Genomic DNA, 19543 nt, shown 5'->3' on the forward strand with positions numbered 1-19543 from the left:
TACATGGCGGCCAGTATTAATGGTAGAGGAAGAACCCGGGAAAACCCCGGAAAGAACCACCGACCCATGAGAAGCTACCGGCAAGCGTTCTCACTTATCCACACTGGCCGAGCCCAAGACTCGAACCCATGCAGACAGAGGTGAGATGGCAGTGATCTGTGACGGAAAGCTCTTTAGACCACTCGGCCACTCGGGGCCCCCCAAATCTTGATGGAATAGCTGAGCATGAAAAACAGGTCAACATAACCTACTTTTACTCAAAGTGCTATTACCCTCCTACTCAAAAACACACATCAAGTTTTATTACTGTTCAAACAATGGTGTCAGAAAAACTCAGCTAAATGCTAAACTTTTATGGAATCACTGGAGTCTAAGAAACACATGATCATGAACCAACCTTTTTTTTAACCCAATGGTAAATAGTGCCTTCCGAAATGAATATACCCATCAAGTTTCATTACTGTATATAAAACAGTGTCAGAGTTAACAAAACTACATGAAAAATGCTATGTGACCACTTGGGTCATCATAGCCTACTTTTGGTCATTGTTAACAAAACTACATGTAAAATGCTATGTGACCACTTGGGTCATAGCCTACTTTTGGACATGGTGAGTAGCACCCTCCAAAATAATTACACCCATCAAGTTTCACAACTGTGCACACAAACGATTCACTGAAAATGAGCTAAATGCATAACTTGAGAACTGCTGAAAGGTCAGAAGTAGGTCAGTCTTGTTTCCTTACTCAAGCCATCATAGTGATTAGCACATTCCAAGATGAATAGACAAATTAAGTTTCATTACAATACATATATGAAAGTGTCAGTCTGACTAAGCCAGTTGCAAAACTTCATGTAACCACTAGTGTAATAAATAGGTCAACATACCCATCATTTTTATGTAACTAGGACGCTCCATGATAAATACATCCATACATGTTGTACACACAAGTGTCAGAAAAAAAATAAGCAAAATGTGAGAGGTAAGGCAATAGCTTTGATGTGAAAAGTATGTCACTGTGACCTACTTCTTACCACAGTAGCTTGTACCTTCCAGAATGAACATATCTCTAACAATTCATTAATAATGCAATATCAGAGTAATCAAGCTGAACTCAAAAAAACTTCATGTAATTACTGGAATGTGAAAAGTAGGTCACTGTCAACCGCTTTACCTATTGTGAGTAGTAACTTCCAAGATGAATACACTTATTAAGGTTCACAACTGTACATACAACATATGTCCAAGTAAATGAGCAAAATGCAAAAAGTAATCACTGGAGAAAGCAGGTCTTATCAAGCTACTTTTTCCAGTATAAGATTACAATAATCATCAAGTTTCATGAATGTAGATAAATGCAGTGACAACTGAGCTAACTGCTAAGCTTGACATAATTATTGGGAATAAAAATTAGGTTACAATAACCTACACTGTATGGGCAAGTAGTGTCCTCAAAAATGGCCTGCCAAAATCCAACCCCACAACAGTATGCACAGCAATCCCCCAGTAACCACTCATGATGCAATTTAATAATCTTAAACTCCTACTCATGACAATTTAATTTCACACTACAGCTGCATGTCAGGTCTCTAACATGCATTCCAAATATTTTAAATACAATGACCTTAACCTTTTAACCAACAATCATTTCCGTTTGACGCCTTATAAATGAAAGATTTCCACCATAAAAGAAGTTACTTAATATTTACATATATACAACTTTTTAAAGAAATAATTTAATTTTAATCCAACCTTTTGATCCGAATCTTCACAGGATGACCTATCTGATTATACTATAGAATTATAAGTTTAAAAATGTCACTAAAACCTTAGTTTTGACACAACATTCCAAAGACATTATTTCTCTGGCATTCAGCTGAAATGTCTGAACTTGGTTCTTGTTAAATATTTCAAACCTATTAGATTTTTTAAGAGAGTACATCCTATTTATTTATTCTATTCTTTGAGACTACCTATAACAGATCTATATAAATATATAAGTACATATATTTTATTTTAATTTATCGTGAAGTTAATTTGTAAAAATCTTGTGATAGCACATAATAACGATGGTTGAAAAACGTTACTTCCCTTGTTTTGAAAGTTGCCTCCCTTGCACCAATTTAAACAGTACACAGATTGTTACAGACATGTATATTCATATCAGCTGGTTTCATTCTTTCTTTCAGTGGCAGAAGGGTTTACTGTATTGTGCATTCAATACACAGTTATCAAAATTTTGAATGAAGATATAACTGATTACATTTAACGATACCAAAAGAATGAAGGCACATGCACACCATGAGATAGGCCCATTTTTTTAAGCATTCAGAGGAACTTGTCATGCAATACAACATAAGCTGGATCATAGAAGAAATACTGGATAAAAATATAAAAAAAGGAGGTAAACAAAAGAAACAGTGTCAACTAATCAAATCAAAATTGATGTTTGTGTCAGCAAGCCCTATTTACATAAAATTTGCTTCAGTTTAGAACTCAGATTTGCTTTAGTTTAAAATGGTACAACTAATGTTTTGACAAAAAACTGAAAAAAATCTGTCATCAGATATTTTGGGGGATAGATCAACACCCTTTTAATAAGAATTCAAGATGTTATTAATGTATTGTAATCATTATCCCTTCCTAATATAAGTGAAAAATATATAGTTGCCAGGCAAGTAATAAAATAATTATTTTAAAAATCCAGAAAATATTATAAATACATTACATGTCCATGGTGTTTGTACTTATGTACAAAGTTTGGTAATCCTAGACTGGCTACATGCAAAAACAATTGCCCATGTTTTTTATGCTTGCTGATCTTGGATGAAAAAACAAAGAGCAAACTTCAGATTTTAAAATGATTTTTAAAAAAGAGGAGGAAACCATAATGATATTAGAAAAATCCAGGGCATGTTTTTATTGTCACAATGACAATTTATCACCAATTAGGCTTAATTTACTCAAATATATGAAACTGGTATGAACTCTGCATTATGATCATTGTCAATTTTACCAATTCTCTATAATATTTATGATTCTATTAATGTAATTTGTGTTGTTTTTGTTTTTTTATCCTAGTTCAATAATATTCATGAAATCTTAAATTATTATAGATGGATTAGATGTCAATGTTTGTATTTATGTTCAAAGTTTGGTAATCCTAGACCAGCTATGTGTGGGAACAATTATCTATATCTTTTAAGCTTGCTGATGAAAAAAAGCAAAGATTTTAAAATGACTCAAGAAAAGGAAAGGAAGCTATACTAACATTAGAAGAATTTGGGGTATGTTTTTATATTCGCACTGACAATTCCTCCCAAATTAAGCTTAATATACTCAAATATATGAAATTGATATGAACTCAGTATTATGACCATTGTCAATTTTGCCAATTCTCTACAATTTTCAGGAAATTCAAATTTACAGATCTGATATCAAAGTGATAAATTTCATTACCTCAATGGTTTTCCTTTCTTTAAATTTTAAAATAATTACTAACAAATTTTTATGTACTAGACTGAACAAAAGCCCTTGAAATTTTGATTCTATGAATGACAATTAATATGAATAACATGACAGCATGTGCAAAATACTTACCTTGCATTATTAATTTATCCATCTACCATGGTAACCATTCATATGAGAGAGGGGGGCCCCTGAGTGGCCGAGTGGTCTAAAGCGCGCTCCGTTACGGATCACTGCCATCTCACCTCTGTCTGCGTGGGTTCGAGTCTCGGATTCAGCCAATGTGGATATGTGAGAAAGCTTGCCAGTAGCTTCTCGTGAGTCGGTGGTTCTTTCTGGGGTTTTCCCGGGTTCTTCCTCCACCATTAATACTGGCTGCCATGTACAGCCTATCGTGTGCTGAAAAATGGCATTAAACCCTACAACAACAACAACTCTCTCTCTTTTCTTTCTCCATAACAGAGAGCGCTTTGGACCACTTGGCCACTCGGGACCCCCGAAAAGACAGAGAGAGAGAGAGAAAGCATGTGTTATTACAAAATTCATAGACACAGGCAAGTACATACATTCTCTTTGATTGTCTGTTCAACACTAGGGACCACTGGGAAGACATCATACAGAGAGGAAACATACGTCATCACAGATTTCTCGTCTGGTTCTGGAACATCTACATCTTAAAAGGTAAAAGAACATAAAATGTAAATTTAGACAAATACTGTTTTTGGTACATTAAAATCAAGCAGCAAATGGATATTAACACTGTTAACTTACAGGATAACATTATCAACATTTTGGCAGCTGTTTTTCGAACTTTTTTCCCCAGAGGCATTGGGAAAAAGGGTCATATCTGTCAAAATATAGAAAATTTACTACACAGGGGCTCCTTATAAATAAATTTAGGGTATCAGTCAAAGGACAGAGAAAGGGTCCTGTAGCATGTAATGTGGATATTTGGTGATCTAACAACTAACAGAAATTTCTCCAACCACAGCATTCTTTTTGCAGTAAAATAGCTCCAACTATAGTCTGATAATACAAACCTGTTTGTTTGTACCCCCCTACCGATTTAAATAATGGAAACCTTTAATGTGATAAAAAGTGCAAGGAACTTAGTCAATTCATTCACTGAGTAATAGTTTCTAATTTGACTCTGAGTAGAGTGGCCCTAACACCGTCATCATGTGTGCGTTTCACGCTTAACGGAAGTTTTCAGTGTAATAGATGGACATGCTTGGATCCATTTCCAGTTTCTGGACAAGTCCATTTTCAGCAAAGGGGTGTATCACAACTTCAAATGTACATTCATAAGTTGTCTGCTTCCAATATTTACAATGTCGAATCAAGCAAAGGAAAATAATGACAACTACAAATTTGCTTTTCATGTGGATTTAACAATCGGTTTAATTTCTATGTTCATATATGCAGAGGGATACAATTCCAAATTCTCAATGTTATGTAATTTATGCAACTATTCAGCAGTTACCAAACAGGATGAACTACGTCATTATGTCGTCTGATGGAAATAAACTAGCCTTTAGTGTACGCAATATGGCGCCGTGTTATCATGGAAAGTCGGTTAAGCATGAAATGGTGCAGGGGATGCCAGCATTAGTGCCATTCTGGTCACAGTCAGGCTAGAAATTATAAATCAGTGATTCAATTGACTTAGTTCTGTGCACTTTTTATCACATTAAACGTTCTTGTTTTTGAAATCGGTAGTGGGGTACAAACAAACGGGGATGTAGAGTCAGACTAAAGCTAAAGTTTTTTATTATGTGATGCAATTCCAACTCTAAATAAAATCTATGTCTATAACAGTGTTCCAAATTAAATAATGCAAATATCTGGTCAAAGATACACTTAATAAATCTGCAATTTCTGTATTCAGTAACCATCTCTCCCATGAATATCCAACAAATGGAATGCTTAGTAGTGAAACTGACACATTTCAACTAAACCACTGTAATCCTTCTAATTGATGTATATACCCACTGTACAGCTCATCGGCCTAACATGAGTGAACTGTAATCCTTCTGATCGATGTGTACACCCACTGTACAGCTCATCGGCCTAACATGAGTGAACTGTAATCCTTCTAACTGATGTATACACCCACTGTACAGCTCATCGGCCTAACATGAGTGAACTGTAATCCTTCTAATCGATGTATACACCCATTGTACAGCTCATCGGCCTAACATGAGTGAATTGTAATCCTTCTAATCGATGTATACACCCACTGTACAGCTCATCAGCCTAACATGAGTGAACTGTAATCCTTCTAATCGATGTATACACCCATTGTACAGCTCATCCGCCTAACATGAGTGAACTGTAATCCTTCTAATCGATGTATACACCCAGTGTACATCTCATAGGCCTAACATGAGTAAACTGTAATCCTTCTAATTGATGTAAACACCCACTGTACAGCTCATTGGCCTAACATGAGTGAACTGTAATCCTTCTGATCAATGTATACACCCACTGTACAGCTCATCGGCCTAACATGAGTGAACTGTAATCCTTCTAACTGATGTATACACCCACTGTACAGCTCATCGGCCTAACATGAGTGAACTGTAATCCTTCTAATCAATGTATACACCCATTGTACAGCTCATCGGCCTAACATGAGTGAATTGTAATCCTTCTAATCGATGTATACACCCACTGTACAGCTCATCAGCCTAACATGAGTGAACTGTAATCCTTCTAATCGATGTATACACCCATTGTACAGCTCATCGGCCTAACATGAGTGAACTGTAATCCTTCTAATCGATGTATACACCCAGTGTACATCTCATAGGCCTAACATGAGTAAACTGTAATCTTTCTAATCGATGTATACACCCACTGTACAGCTCATTGGCCTAATATGAGTGAACAGTGTCGGACATTTTAATGGAGATCCAGTCATGAACTGAGTCAAATGTTCTATTAATTTGGATGGACACTTGCTCTTTGAATTATAATTTGCAAAAAAAACTACTTTAAGTGTTATATGGTTATAGAATTGAGCATTATTAACTAGTGTCTGGGACTATTTTTTATGTGCAATAAATGAAAGGCACATCAGTGAAAATGAACAAAATTATTCTTTCCTTTTTCTCTCTAAACTATTCCCATTTAAATAAAAACCATGTGATAAACAATATCTCAAATGGGTTGTTGTTGCTGTGGGGTTTAATGACATTTTTCAGCACAAGATAGGCTATACATGGTGGCCAGTATAACAGGTGGAGGAAGAACCAGGGAAAACTCTGGGAAGAATGACTGACCCACAAGAAGCTACTGGCAAGCTTTCTCATGTACCCACATCAGCCAAGCCTTAGACTTCGAACCCATGCAGACAGAGGTGAGATGGCACTGATCTGGAATGGTGAGCGCTTTAGACTACTCGACACTTGGGGCCCCTCTCAAATGGGTAATGATCTTATATTAAATTTATGAAACTCACTGAATGAAGTCCAGCTTTTGCTCACTAAGGCTTAAAAAAACTGGACATTATTCAACTCCTAGAAAAAATTTGATATTAAATCATTAACCATTTATTCCTGCTGTGTGAAGGACACTGTTAATTCCAGCTGTGTTTAGTATACAATGTTCATTTTACTAATTGCTAAGCAGGAAAAATAGACCATGATGATGTGCATTTAACTTAACATTGTTTATTCTACTAATTACTCTGTAAGGACATCAACTTGATTTGATGTGTGTACTGTTCACTCTAATAATTACTTTTTTAAAACCATAAATCCTGATCTGTTATCTGTAGTAGACAGTGTTTATTGTATTAATTTAGAGAAATAAAGACATTGATCTGATGTGTGTATTTGGTGTTGTTGTTGTTCTAGGGTTTAACACCATTTTTCAGCACAAGATAGGCTATAGATGGTGGCCAGTATAACTGGTGGAGGATGATCCCTGGAAAACCCAGGGAAGAACCACTGACCCACGAGAAGCTACTGAAAGGCTTTCCCACGTACCCACGCTAGCCGATCCTTGGACTCGAACCCACGCAGACTGAGGTGAGATGGCAGTGATCCGGAACGGTGAGCACTTTAGACCACTCGGCCACTCGGGGGCCCCGTTGTGTGTAGTAGACAGTGTTCATTGTACTAATTTATGGGAACAAAGACATTGATCTGTTGTGTGTAGTAGACAGTGTTCATTGTACTAATTAATAGGAACAAAGACATTGATCTGTTATGTGTAGTAGACAGTGTTCATTGTACTAATTTATAGGAACAAAGACACTGATCTGTTGTGTGTAGTAGAGTGTTCATTGTACTAATTTATAGGAACAAAGACATTGATCTGTTTTGTGTAGGCGAGTGTTCACTGAACTAATTTATAGGAACAAAGACATTGATCTGTTGTGTGCAGCAGACAGTGTTCATTGTACTAATTTATAGGAACAAAGACATTGATCTGTTGTGTGCAGCAGACAGTGTTCATTGTACTAATTTATAGGAACAAAGACATTGATCTGTTGTTTGTAGTAGAGTGATCACTGTACTAATTTATAGGAATAAAGACATTGATCTGTTGTGTGTAGTAGAGTGTTCATTGTACAAATTTATCGGAACAAAGACATTGATCAGTTGTGTGTAGTAGAGTGTTCATTGTACTAATTTATAGGAACAAAGACATTGATCTGTTGTGTGTAGCAGAGTGTTCACTGTACCAATTTATAGGAACAAAGACATTGATCTGTTGTGTGTAGTAGACAGTGTTCATTGTACTAATTACTTTCAGCAACACTTTTCATTCTACTAATTACTTTTACAAACATGGGATTCATCTGTGTGTAGAATCCCTTTGTTCATCATATAAATTACCATCTGGGAATATACAGCCTGATCTCTATATGTAGAACATAATGTTCATTCTACAATCTACTCTGTAGGAACACAGACCCTGATCTCTGTATATAGCACATAGTGTTTATTCTACTAACTACTTTGTAGGAACACAGAACCTGATCTCTGTATATAGTACATAGTGTTTATTCTACTACCTACTTTGTAGGAACACAGACCCTGATCTCTGTATATAGCACATAGTGTTCATTCTACTAACTACTTTGTAGGAACACAGAACCTGATCTCTGTATATAGTACATAGTGTTTATTCTACTAACTACTTTGTAGGAACACAGACCCTGATCTCTGTATATAGTAAATAGTGTTTATTCTACTAACTACTTTGTAGGAACAAAGACCCTGATCTCTGTATATAGAACATAGTGTTCATTCTACTAACAACATCATAGGAACACATACTTTATCTGCTGTACTAAGTTTGATGCCTATTCTGCACAGGTAAGTATTGTACAACACAATATTATCTAGCCCAACAGCCAAGTTTTTTTTTTATATTAATGAATAGTGCATCAGTGCATCTCCTCAATGTAATCCCCATACAACTTTATCTGGGCCTTCAATTAGATCTCAAGTTGGAGGGTGAGTTACCAAGTGCATGGTTCAGGGGACCTCCCCCACTGGGGATCCAGGTATTTTTTTTAAATAGCCAAGTGTAAAGTAAATGTAGCCAGGTAATTCAATCGGCTCCCAGCTAATAAGGAAAGCCCTGCTATACACACTTTCTCAGTCTGTTTATCCAATTATTAAATGCCATTTTGTATGCAGTTTGTTACACTGTTTGTACATATCCAATCATTAAATACCATTTTGTATGCAGTTTGTTACACTGTTTGTACATATCCAATCATTAAATACCATTTTGTATTCAGTTTGTTACACTGTTTGTACATATCCAATCATTAAATACCATTTTGTATTCAGTTTGTTACTGTGTTTGTACACATCCAATTATTAAATGCCATTTTGTATTCAGTTTGATACATTGTTTGTATACTGGAAAACTGCACATCCAACTGTATGGTTTCTTTCAGACCATCTGCCCCTCAGGGAATCTTTGATAAAGGGATTCCTCCAAACCAAGCTGGTACCTTATCTGGGTTGTATGGAGAATGTGGAACAAATCTGCATACTGTGTTCCTTCAAATAGTCTGTCATGATGGTGGATTAACATGCATGAATGGGTGGTGTTTTAGTGTTCACAACTTACAGTAACTTTGAGGCATACAAAATATCCAATGTCACCAGAAGAGTCACGCACATATATCCTAGGCATTGAAAATACATTAAATTTTTTTCCTGACAATCCAACTACCTATGTGGTCTCTATTCCTTGTTCCCAATCCAATCTTTATTACTTTCTCTCAAGTCAGCATCCGTATCTCAACACCTTTGACAATCTCATTTTAAAATGTCTCAGGTTACTCACATTTGGGGAGTAGCTGTTTGGTGATTTCAACCCAAATCTGGTTCTGATCAGCTGTCATAAAATGCAGGATCCATGCTGCACAAAACTTTCTGAGCTTCAAATGATTCTTCCATGCATTAAAAACAGCTGGCAAATTAAGGTCCATAATAACAGAAATTTCTTCAAATGTGTGTCAAGATTATCATCAACTTTCCCTTTCACAGCAGCAACTTCTCACTCACCAATCAAAACGACCTTCCATGTATTGGTGACCTACTTTAAACAATGATATCCCCTCAAATTGTTGTTGTTGTTGTTGTAGGGTTTAACGCCATTTTTCAGCACACGATAGGCTATACATGGCAGCCAGGATTAATGCATCTACAGATAGAATGTTAATTTGTCTGTCAATTAGTATGAAGTTTATGGACATGTTCAAAGAAAGAAAAAAGTACAACAAAATGGGCACTGGCAGATCTGGGTCTTTACAGTTTGCATTTGGACTCCACTTGTAGGACATCAGACTTAATGAATTTTGACCTGTACCATAAAAAGTTAAAATTTGGTGCATTTACACTGTGTCTACCATGTCCCTACGAATCACAAATAATGATGATTCTGAGAATTTGTTTTTAAAAACACTTTATGAAGGAATGTATCTGGTTTTTACATCTCAGAAATCAAGATTAGATGTAGAGTATATGTTACATGCCATATGGGATTCAAGTATTTCAACTTAATGTTCTGACTGATGTTTACAGGAAAACTGAGAGGGACCAAACAAGCAAAACTCCATTTGATTTATCAACCTTGTTTATTTGTTTGCTTGACAGACTATCAATAATTTCTTAACCTCCCAGATTAACAAACCATTCGAATGATAGGGCAGCTGTCAGTCAAACCTAATGTCCACTTTTATATTCTAAATGAAGCTACTATCTCCACAACATTATTCAAATGTTCTACTGCTATTGTTAGACCAGTTTTATGTGTCTGATGATAAATTCACTTTTTCTGCAATTACAAGTGGATAAAGGTATGTGTACTAAAGTCCAGCGATAGCAGGGTTCAAGCAAGACTTGAATTGGACGTGATAGAGAGAGAAGTGAGAGTTGAACTGGAAGTGGGCGCAAAGCTAGAAACACAATGTGTGTCAGTGTGTGGGGGTCATTTTGGTTCTCTTATTTGAATTATCCCCTCTGTTTATCCATATGCATATTTGCATTTAACATTGGTTTTAGGCAATACTTAGTTGTATTTATATTATAAACACATTTGGTACATGTTTAAAAATTATCATATTTATGCGGTGAATTTTGGCCAAATGACTTCAGAGGAGATGAACAGAAGCTATACATTGTAATGAATTTTAACTGAGTGACTAGATCACAGCATTGTAATTGCAAGTTAGTAAAAATGCTTAATCAACTACCCTTAATGAAGAATTTTTGTTTACTTTCAGAAAGTTCAGTATACCGGTAAGATGGCACCTGAAAAGATTTCTAAACTTGTTTGAAACCACTCCTGTACCATGTATACAAAAGCCAATGCATGTGTGTCTTTCAAATTGTACTGTTCGTCCTAATTTCTTTGTTTTCTATAAAATATTACTGTAACTATTCATATAAACAGTGAAAAAGAAATAAAGTCAGTAAATAAATAATCTAAACCCTTCCTTCCCACCGAATCAACACAGCCAACATGTGAATGCTTCTACTTTTAGAAAGAGGGGTTTTCTGAAATCTTTCACTCACTTTCTAGGTTCGTTACAACAGTTCATTGATATTATTGCAACTATAAGTTTTTTTTATTTGTCTATGTACTTGTAGTAGCATTTGACATTGGTTATATAACATTTACTTTGCTTCTCTTTTTTATCGTATTTTCACAAAACTGAGTGAGTTCAAAAAACTTTGACCTTACAGCGCTTCTCAAATTCCACAAACATGCATTGCCCCATTTGTTTCTGACTGACATAATTGTATTTTAAAGCTAAATCTTAAATAACATAATATTTAGACTTGCTTTATATCAACTGTATATTCTGCCCAATAGGTTTATGAAAACAGACAATCTAATTAAGTGATACTTCCCAGACAGTGATGTCTGCCCTTATTTCCCCATAACAGGTTCACTTACAGTTCCAAACCGATTTCATGAAAAAAAATAATGTACACGTGACAGTTAAGATATTCAGATCACTGATTCTGTTCTTAAAACATAAATTGCTATTTACATACTGTTATTTAAGTTTTGAAACACAAGTTTGAGTGTTTCTATCATTAAAGGATAACTTGTGGAAATTGGGCAGTGATAATTACTTGCTTCTGCAATGGGTTAATGATCAATCAGCTATCAAAACACATGCCTGTGAATGTGCAAGAGCTGTTTGTCAGTGCAACATATATGAACACCAGCTATATGATGGCTTGAAGCCTACAATGCACCTTAACTACAATTTAACCAACTGGGCAAGGGAGCATCTTAAACATTTTGCACTGTAAGCATACCTTTCAATGTTTTCATATAAGAATGGGCTGGCTATTAAAGAGGTCTTTACTGGCCTTGTCCATACGGAATCCCAATATTCTTCAATTCTGAACTAGTGCAACTGCAGTGGCTCATCAGTAAAAATCCCCATGCTTATCACTGCTTACCATATATACTCACTTACAAGTCAAGTCAAACTGCAAACAACAAAGTCCTGATGTGCCTGCAGAAATGGTCTGTTGTTTATTCTACTGACTACTCCAGACAAACTGCACAACACCAGATCTGCTGGTGCATTATGTGACAGCAGATCTGGGTCTGTGCAGTTTGCAGGTGGACTTGACCAATAAGCAAGTATATATTGTATTCCACATACCTACCCAGTGACCTTGTGGTAATTAAAAATCAATCATATATATGATGTCATTTCCAGCTGTTATTGCAAATATAAAGTTAGGTCAGAGAATATGTTACATTTTTTATTGTAACTGGTATTTTTGTATATCTGACCTTGGACCCCCTCCTGTGGAACCCAGGGGTAAGAGCGAAGCTACCACTTGGGGAACATAAATTCAAAGTTTAATGATTTCCACCCAGGCTTTTCTGAGACGTGGTAACAGACAGAAAAGGGAGAGGATATAATAATACTCTAATGCATGGGGATACAAACGAACTTAATGGCCTTATTATCATGGATAATCAAATGTAAAATAAATGATTTTTCTGTGGTCAATTCCTAATTTGGCAAGAAATTACTATTTAAGCGACACAGGACGATGCTGTTGGAAAATGTACCAAAATTATCATGGTCACCTTTTCCAGCAAAGTTGAATATGAAGAGAACCAAAAACTCCTTCGGAACAAGCTTGTCCAAAGTGAGGACTACATGGTACTTTTCGCAACGTGGTACAGAGACATTTTGTCCTGTTGGGTGGGAAAATATCACACCTACCTTCTGGATCAAGGAGACGTGTCACACCAAACTCTCGTTCCGCTGTAGAAAAGGCCTGTTCTAGGTTCTGTCGAGCTGTTTGTGTTTGAACCCGTCGAAAATCTACAAGGTCAGGCCTGCAAAAGTGAGACAATTTCTATTTCATGAATTTGATGAATGACAAAAAACCATGCATTAAGAAGGCAATTTTCCAAATTTGTTTATCAGTAATATATTTTTTAAAAACAAATTCAGAATCAAATATCAAAATTTGATTCCCATTTCATTTTCCTATTTACAGTAAAACATCCCAACATCTGGCCTCCACTGATCAAAACATCAATTTCACTCACATTTCATCTTCATATTTACAGTAAAACATCCCAATATCTGGCCTCCACTGATCAAAATATCAAAATTTTACAATGATCCCACAATATTTAAAAATTTTGCTTCTTTAAAGCGATCCATTAAACCAGATTTATGGCATTTCTCTAAGCTACATTCACTGTACTGAAAAAAGGGAATAAACTATCGAGGGTTTTTGTAAATGATTTCTTTACTGAAAACTGTCATCTTTAGAAAAATACACCAGGCTTGTAAATTCACACATTTCATTAAACTGAAGAAAACCCCCCAGCTATATCTCATTTGCCTCAGAAAGCATCCTTAGGTCTCGTTGATATGTTTTGATAGGCTGTAATGACTGGTTTAGTTTTTGGAGTTTAATGCCATTTTTCAGTACATGACAGGCTATACATGGCAGCCAATATATCTGGTTTAAGGAAGAACCAGGGAAAACATCAGGAAGAACCACCACTGAAGGGAAGCTACTGGTAAGCTTTCTTACATACCCACGCTGACATGGCCAAGACTCAAACCATTGTGGACAGAAGTGAGATGTCAGTGATATGTAAATGCGAGCACCTTAGACCACTCAGCTGCCCAGTTAGTAAGTAAACACCTCTTCTTTAATATGAGAATGATACGCCCTGTTTTATCAATTGTATTGAATAATATGTATCAATGATTATGTGACATTTTGACAAGTATGTTGCCCTGTATTAAATACGGAGAACAAACGCTGGCTTGATTAATTTTTTGTGAAGCACATATGCCCAAACTATTTACCAAACACATGTCTAAGTTCACAGAGTTACACAACTTTAAAATTTCTTATAAAGGCATCAAAATCTATTGATGGCATCTATATACACATACAAGCATGCATATTTGATTTTATTCGTCTCAAGTGAATTATCTTTAGTTATGTTAACATTACATCCAAAAAGTACAAAAAATGCACAAACAATGTAAAAAGTGTTGCAACTGGCAAGAAATCTAATAAGGCCATCTATGTACAAATACAAAAATACCAAATTCTCTCAGTCTACCTCAAATGCTTTAAACTTAATGGTGCTGCTACTAATGTTTAGATGAAAAAAAGTTTTAAGTCCAAAAAGTTGATGGATGTGTAATATATAGAAAAATTACTGTAATGCATGAAAATTTAATTTTATAATAAAATTGGATAAAAATATGCAAGCAACTTTGTCTGCTTTTAATGGTTGATCTGCAATTTTGCTAACAAGCTTCTTGGGACAAATGGATAGACTGAACAGGACCTATTCAAGATACCCCCACTGCAGGCAGTGCAGCAAAAAAAAATGCTACTATAGTCAATGACGCACGTTGTTTTTCTGTGCTTGATGCCTATCAAGATATTCACAGCAGTGCTTGTGGTATTACCATGAAGGAAGATCTGATATTTACCATTCCTACAGACACTTAATTGGATTTACAAGCAAGAGATTTACTTTCTTCATTCTGAGAGCTTGTTCTGAGATAGATTAAAACTGCTGTACCAATCTGTTACAGTACTGTCTACTGTAATGTCTGGTTACACTGATTCTATGCTTTATCCTCCAGCTTAGCAAATAAACACACATGGAAGTCTGACATGGCCTAATAAAGTGGAGTCAAGAGCACACAAAGTACCTGCAAAAGCTTTATCAATTTGATAATTTGTTAACTTCACTCAGTCCTGACTGCAATCAAGACATCAGACGATTTCAAATTTGTATCTTTTTCCTCCCCACCCTCCTTCAAGTTCCAAACAAATGCAACTAAGCTTGTTGGTAGAATTTTAACAAAACGCCTGTGCCTGTACAAGTTATTGCCTTTGATTTAGCACAAAAATAAAAAATACTTTTGGGATGGGTGTGACAGCAATTTATATAAAGTGGTCCCTGGTCCCACTTAAGTTAATCTTCAATGACCTTCTAGATAGCAATAAATTTATTTTAATGACCAAGTTATTTTAACTCACCCATTTCTAATCTGATAACTTCAAGTTTACATCTTCCAGTGGATAGGTCAAAATACTAATTTCTGTGGTAGTTCCCATAAACAGACATTACACTTAGCACTATTCTAGACATAACTAAGATCTAACCATTAACCACAATCTGTGTTGCCTCCTTTGAATGATAGAACTTACCTGAAAGGACAGTGGATATATACATTGTTAATACTTTTAGCAAAATGATACAGTTTGTTACTATTAATAGTACTACAAATTATATTTGGCAAAAGAGAATGGATACTATGCCATAAATATACAGTGTCTAATTCAAAAGAATTGGACATAGTAGAGGGTTGAAGTGATGCGAAATAACATGGGAATTTGAGCTGCTTCCCTTCAATTATAAAATTGGTCTGATAGATAGTAACAAGACCACACTGTTTATTACTATTATTAGTAATGCAAATAATATTTGTTTAAAGAGAATTGATGCTTTGCAATAAAAATTTAGAGGCTTAAATCCCTCCAAGAAAAAACTTAGGTGGTCCCTTGGAGAAATTTCACAGGCTATTTTATACTCTTTACAGTAGAATATACATGTATAAAAAGCCCTTTTAACTATACGTAAGGTAAAATATTCATCTTTGGTGGCATTAACAATGAAAATACAATTGATCATGTTGTCACTCATGAAAAATATGCACACAAAAAACATAAGTGCAGTTTAATTTGCTCCTGATCAGTGTACTTATGTGCCAAAATTTCCATAAATCTTTCTTGGTCAAATCATTGTTAGATCTTAAACTCATAAAAAGAACCTATAAATTTCAAGAATGAAACATGCTGGTAGTAAATTACATGTGTATTCTTTTACAAGTTGAATAGCTTTGTATCATCTTTCAATCTTCACATTATTAAGTTGGCAAAATGCTCTAATTACCAAGTAATGTTAAACATTACATTCTGTACAGTTTAAGGCTCTGGTACCAGTAGGTATCTTAACAATGTTCCAAGTATATCAAATTTACAACTGGATGGAACTTGGACTATGTAAATTATAAGCAAGTATAATATAACAGCTGTCGGAGTTCTTACAAAAACATCAATGTAAATGACAAAGTTCCACCTTTACAACCTCCAACAAAATATTTTAGAGTTCCTTTAGAAAACTTTTTTTCGTATCAATATAAAATCTTAAATTATTACTGCAAAGGGAATCCAATGAAAATGCATCTGTTTACTTAATAGAATGCATTAGAATTAGAAATACTATATATACTTGCTTTTAAGTGGTATCCAAATGCATAATGCACAAACCCAGATCTGCTGTTGCGTAAGGTGCCAGCATATCTGGGTCTGTGCAGTTTGCTAGGAGTAATCATTAGAACAAACACCACAGACCCAGGTCTGCATGTGCATTATGCTATGGCTGATCAGGATCTTTGTTGTTTGCAGTTTGACTCAACTTACAAGCGAGTATAGACTGTAGTCCAAACACTATAATCCAAAATTGCCATTTACCGAAACCAGTCTGAAACTCGACCCTTTCCCCAATCTATATGTTGAACTTACAGCAAAGAGCTATTTACATGTAAATATCAACAACATGCATGCTCCAACTTGCTCAACTTGCACTTCATCCCTCCTTTTACTTCTTGTTATGACAGGATTCAGTTTGCAAAACATGTCATTGATGAATAAGTTGGACAATTTTGGTAAATCATCTCTATTTTATTCATACTGCTACATTAACGGTACACGATGAAAAACAGATTAAATCAGACATACTGTTTAGAACTGCACACATGATGTCTTTTTCTGAGAACTTACAACTAAAAGACTCTCCAGAGGCTTACAAACATAAAACAATGTTCCCTTACAATAAAAGACACTCATTAAAAGTTCTTTTAATGAACATATTTTTCAAAGGTACATAATGTACTTTAAAGAAATGTTTGTCGGTATTATCAGCATATGAAACAAAGGTGTAATGTTGTGTTTGGTAAAGTGTTTTAACCAATTCTCATGAACTTCATCTTAATCCTACGGATGTAAATTTGACGTGAAATAGTTTGCATTTAAGAAAAGAAACATGAGAAAAATCATGATAACATCTCTAAAACCAATATATGACAATATGTCATTTTGATGGAACTGGTAATTTGGCATCACTGAAGCCATACAGGGTCACCGATTTCAAAAGCATTTACCAGTGTGAGATAACATTTATACTTCCATAGTTCCATAGTAAAAACTCCTGGGGGTAGAAATGCCATAATAGTAAAAATACCTACCCTGTGGAATTTGTACCTAGGGGCAATAACTCATTTAATTTTCTTACAATTTATTTTGGAAATTTTATTTTTAAGAATTAGAGAATGTTGGTATTTTATTTTACATTATTTTCAGTGAAGAAAATGGAATTTGTTTTAAAATTTAAGGTTATGATATGTTTTAATGTTTGTAGGTTCAGGTGACAGTGTTCACTGTGAGAAAAACTGGTAAACTGGTGGTAGGGTATGTTTACAATGGCCATAGGATTTATACCCAGGGTCTTTATTATCAGAGACAACCACATCAAAATTTTATTAATTTTATTTCAAAATACTGTAAATAAAATCAAAATATCAAGATTATAACCTAACTGAATCCCTGTGTCTTTCAGAATTATTAATATTACTATCCATTTTATTTTAAAATACATACAATAAATAAAATCAACTACTGGGTGATATCAAGCTACTCTTATAACATGACTGAAGTTTTGTGTTTTTCATAACAATTAGTATATTAATTTTAATTAAAAATTCATGAAATGCATATTCAAAAATGCAAATACACTGTGTCATATCAAGTATATAAAGTACAAAAAAAATAATATTTTGAATCAAATTTGTTATATGCTAAAAACATAATCAAATATCTCACGCCAAAATAAGTTTTAACTTAACAAAATAAGTTTTTTTGGACCTCATCCAAAAACATCGACTTACTTTAACATGTGCACAAAAGTTTAACAAGTGACACCCATTACCGAAATACAGGCAGTCGCTAATGATCTGTAAAACTTGTATTATAGTATTCCCCTTACATACTAATTTTATTTTTAAATTCTCTCATGATCTTACACAACGTAATAACCCCATCATGTGTTGATTCATTCGAAATGACTGCAGTTTAAAATAATGTATTGATTCTTTCAAAATTACTGCAGTTTAAAACAAATGGGATATTCTTTTTTATTAGTTTGGTCATTTTTTAACCAACCATTTTACTGTATATACTTGCTTGCTCTTCATCACCCCAAACAATATTGGACTTTTAAAGAATCATGGATAAAAGGGATTTCTAAAGGGCAAGCATCAATTTTACTTTCAAGACTTTGCAGGCAAACTATAACCATATGGCTGCAGCAAAATTCCATTCCTAAGAAGCATGATTACACCAATTTTTGATGTCAGAGACATCCGAGCTTATTTGAGAGAGAGAGAGAGAGAGAGAGATATGTTCCTTTGATAAAATGGTATTACCATTTTAAATCCTAAATGAACAGAAATTGTCTCATATAATGACTTATTTGAATCAGTAAACTTTGCCTTCCCTGTCAGTGTACACTTTGATATGCAGTATTACTAACAAGTAGGTATAAACATCACATACAATCAGATTTTCTGGTCAAAGTTAAATTTTATGATAGCAATCTAGTACTCAATGAAGCAAAATCAACCGTTTTTCATTTCTCTGAATGAAGAGAATGTAAACTTGAGAACTGGTAAAGAATTTTATCTTATAGTGAATTATGTATTAAATTACAGTAAATTACCTTACTGTAAATTATGTACTAGTCTTGCCTCCATTGGATATATTTATGACATGTTTTGTTTTAGTTTAAATGCTCTGTAAATAACATCTCTTTCTGCCAGCTCGTTCAGAAGTGCATTTTCTGAATTTGTAGACTGCATTCACTTGTAAGTTGAGCAAAACTGCAAACAAAGACCCTGATCTGCCATAGCATAATGCACCTGCAGATCAGGGTATATGCAGTTTGTT

The 19543-nt window shown here is 34.7% G+C and overlaps 1 protein-coding gene across 1 annotated transcript in view; it reads right to left on the minus strand.

Annotated features, from left to right (window-relative positions):
* LOC149807465 (uncharacterized) overlaps positions 1-19543 on the minus strand; it is a 496731-nt gene that overhangs the window by 232648 nt on the left and 244540 nt on the right. The window contains exons 9-10 of the mRNA XM_089956330.1: positions 13210-13325; positions 4037-4143 (exon numbers count right to left, since the gene is read on the minus strand). Of these exons, the coding sequence (XP_089812456.1) occupies positions 4037-4143; positions 13210-13325 (223 nt within the window). The remainder of the gene's footprint in view (positions 1-4036; positions 4144-13209; positions 13326-19543) is intronic.

The sequence above is a fragment of the Sinohyriopsis cumingii genome, chromosome 1, assembly GCF_028554795.1.
Source record: "Sinohyriopsis cumingii isolate HCF-2022 chromosome 1, ASM2855479v2, whole genome shotgun sequence".
NCBI classification, from domain to species: domain Eukaryota; kingdom Metazoa; phylum Mollusca; class Bivalvia; order Unionida; family Unionidae; genus Sinohyriopsis; species Sinohyriopsis cumingii.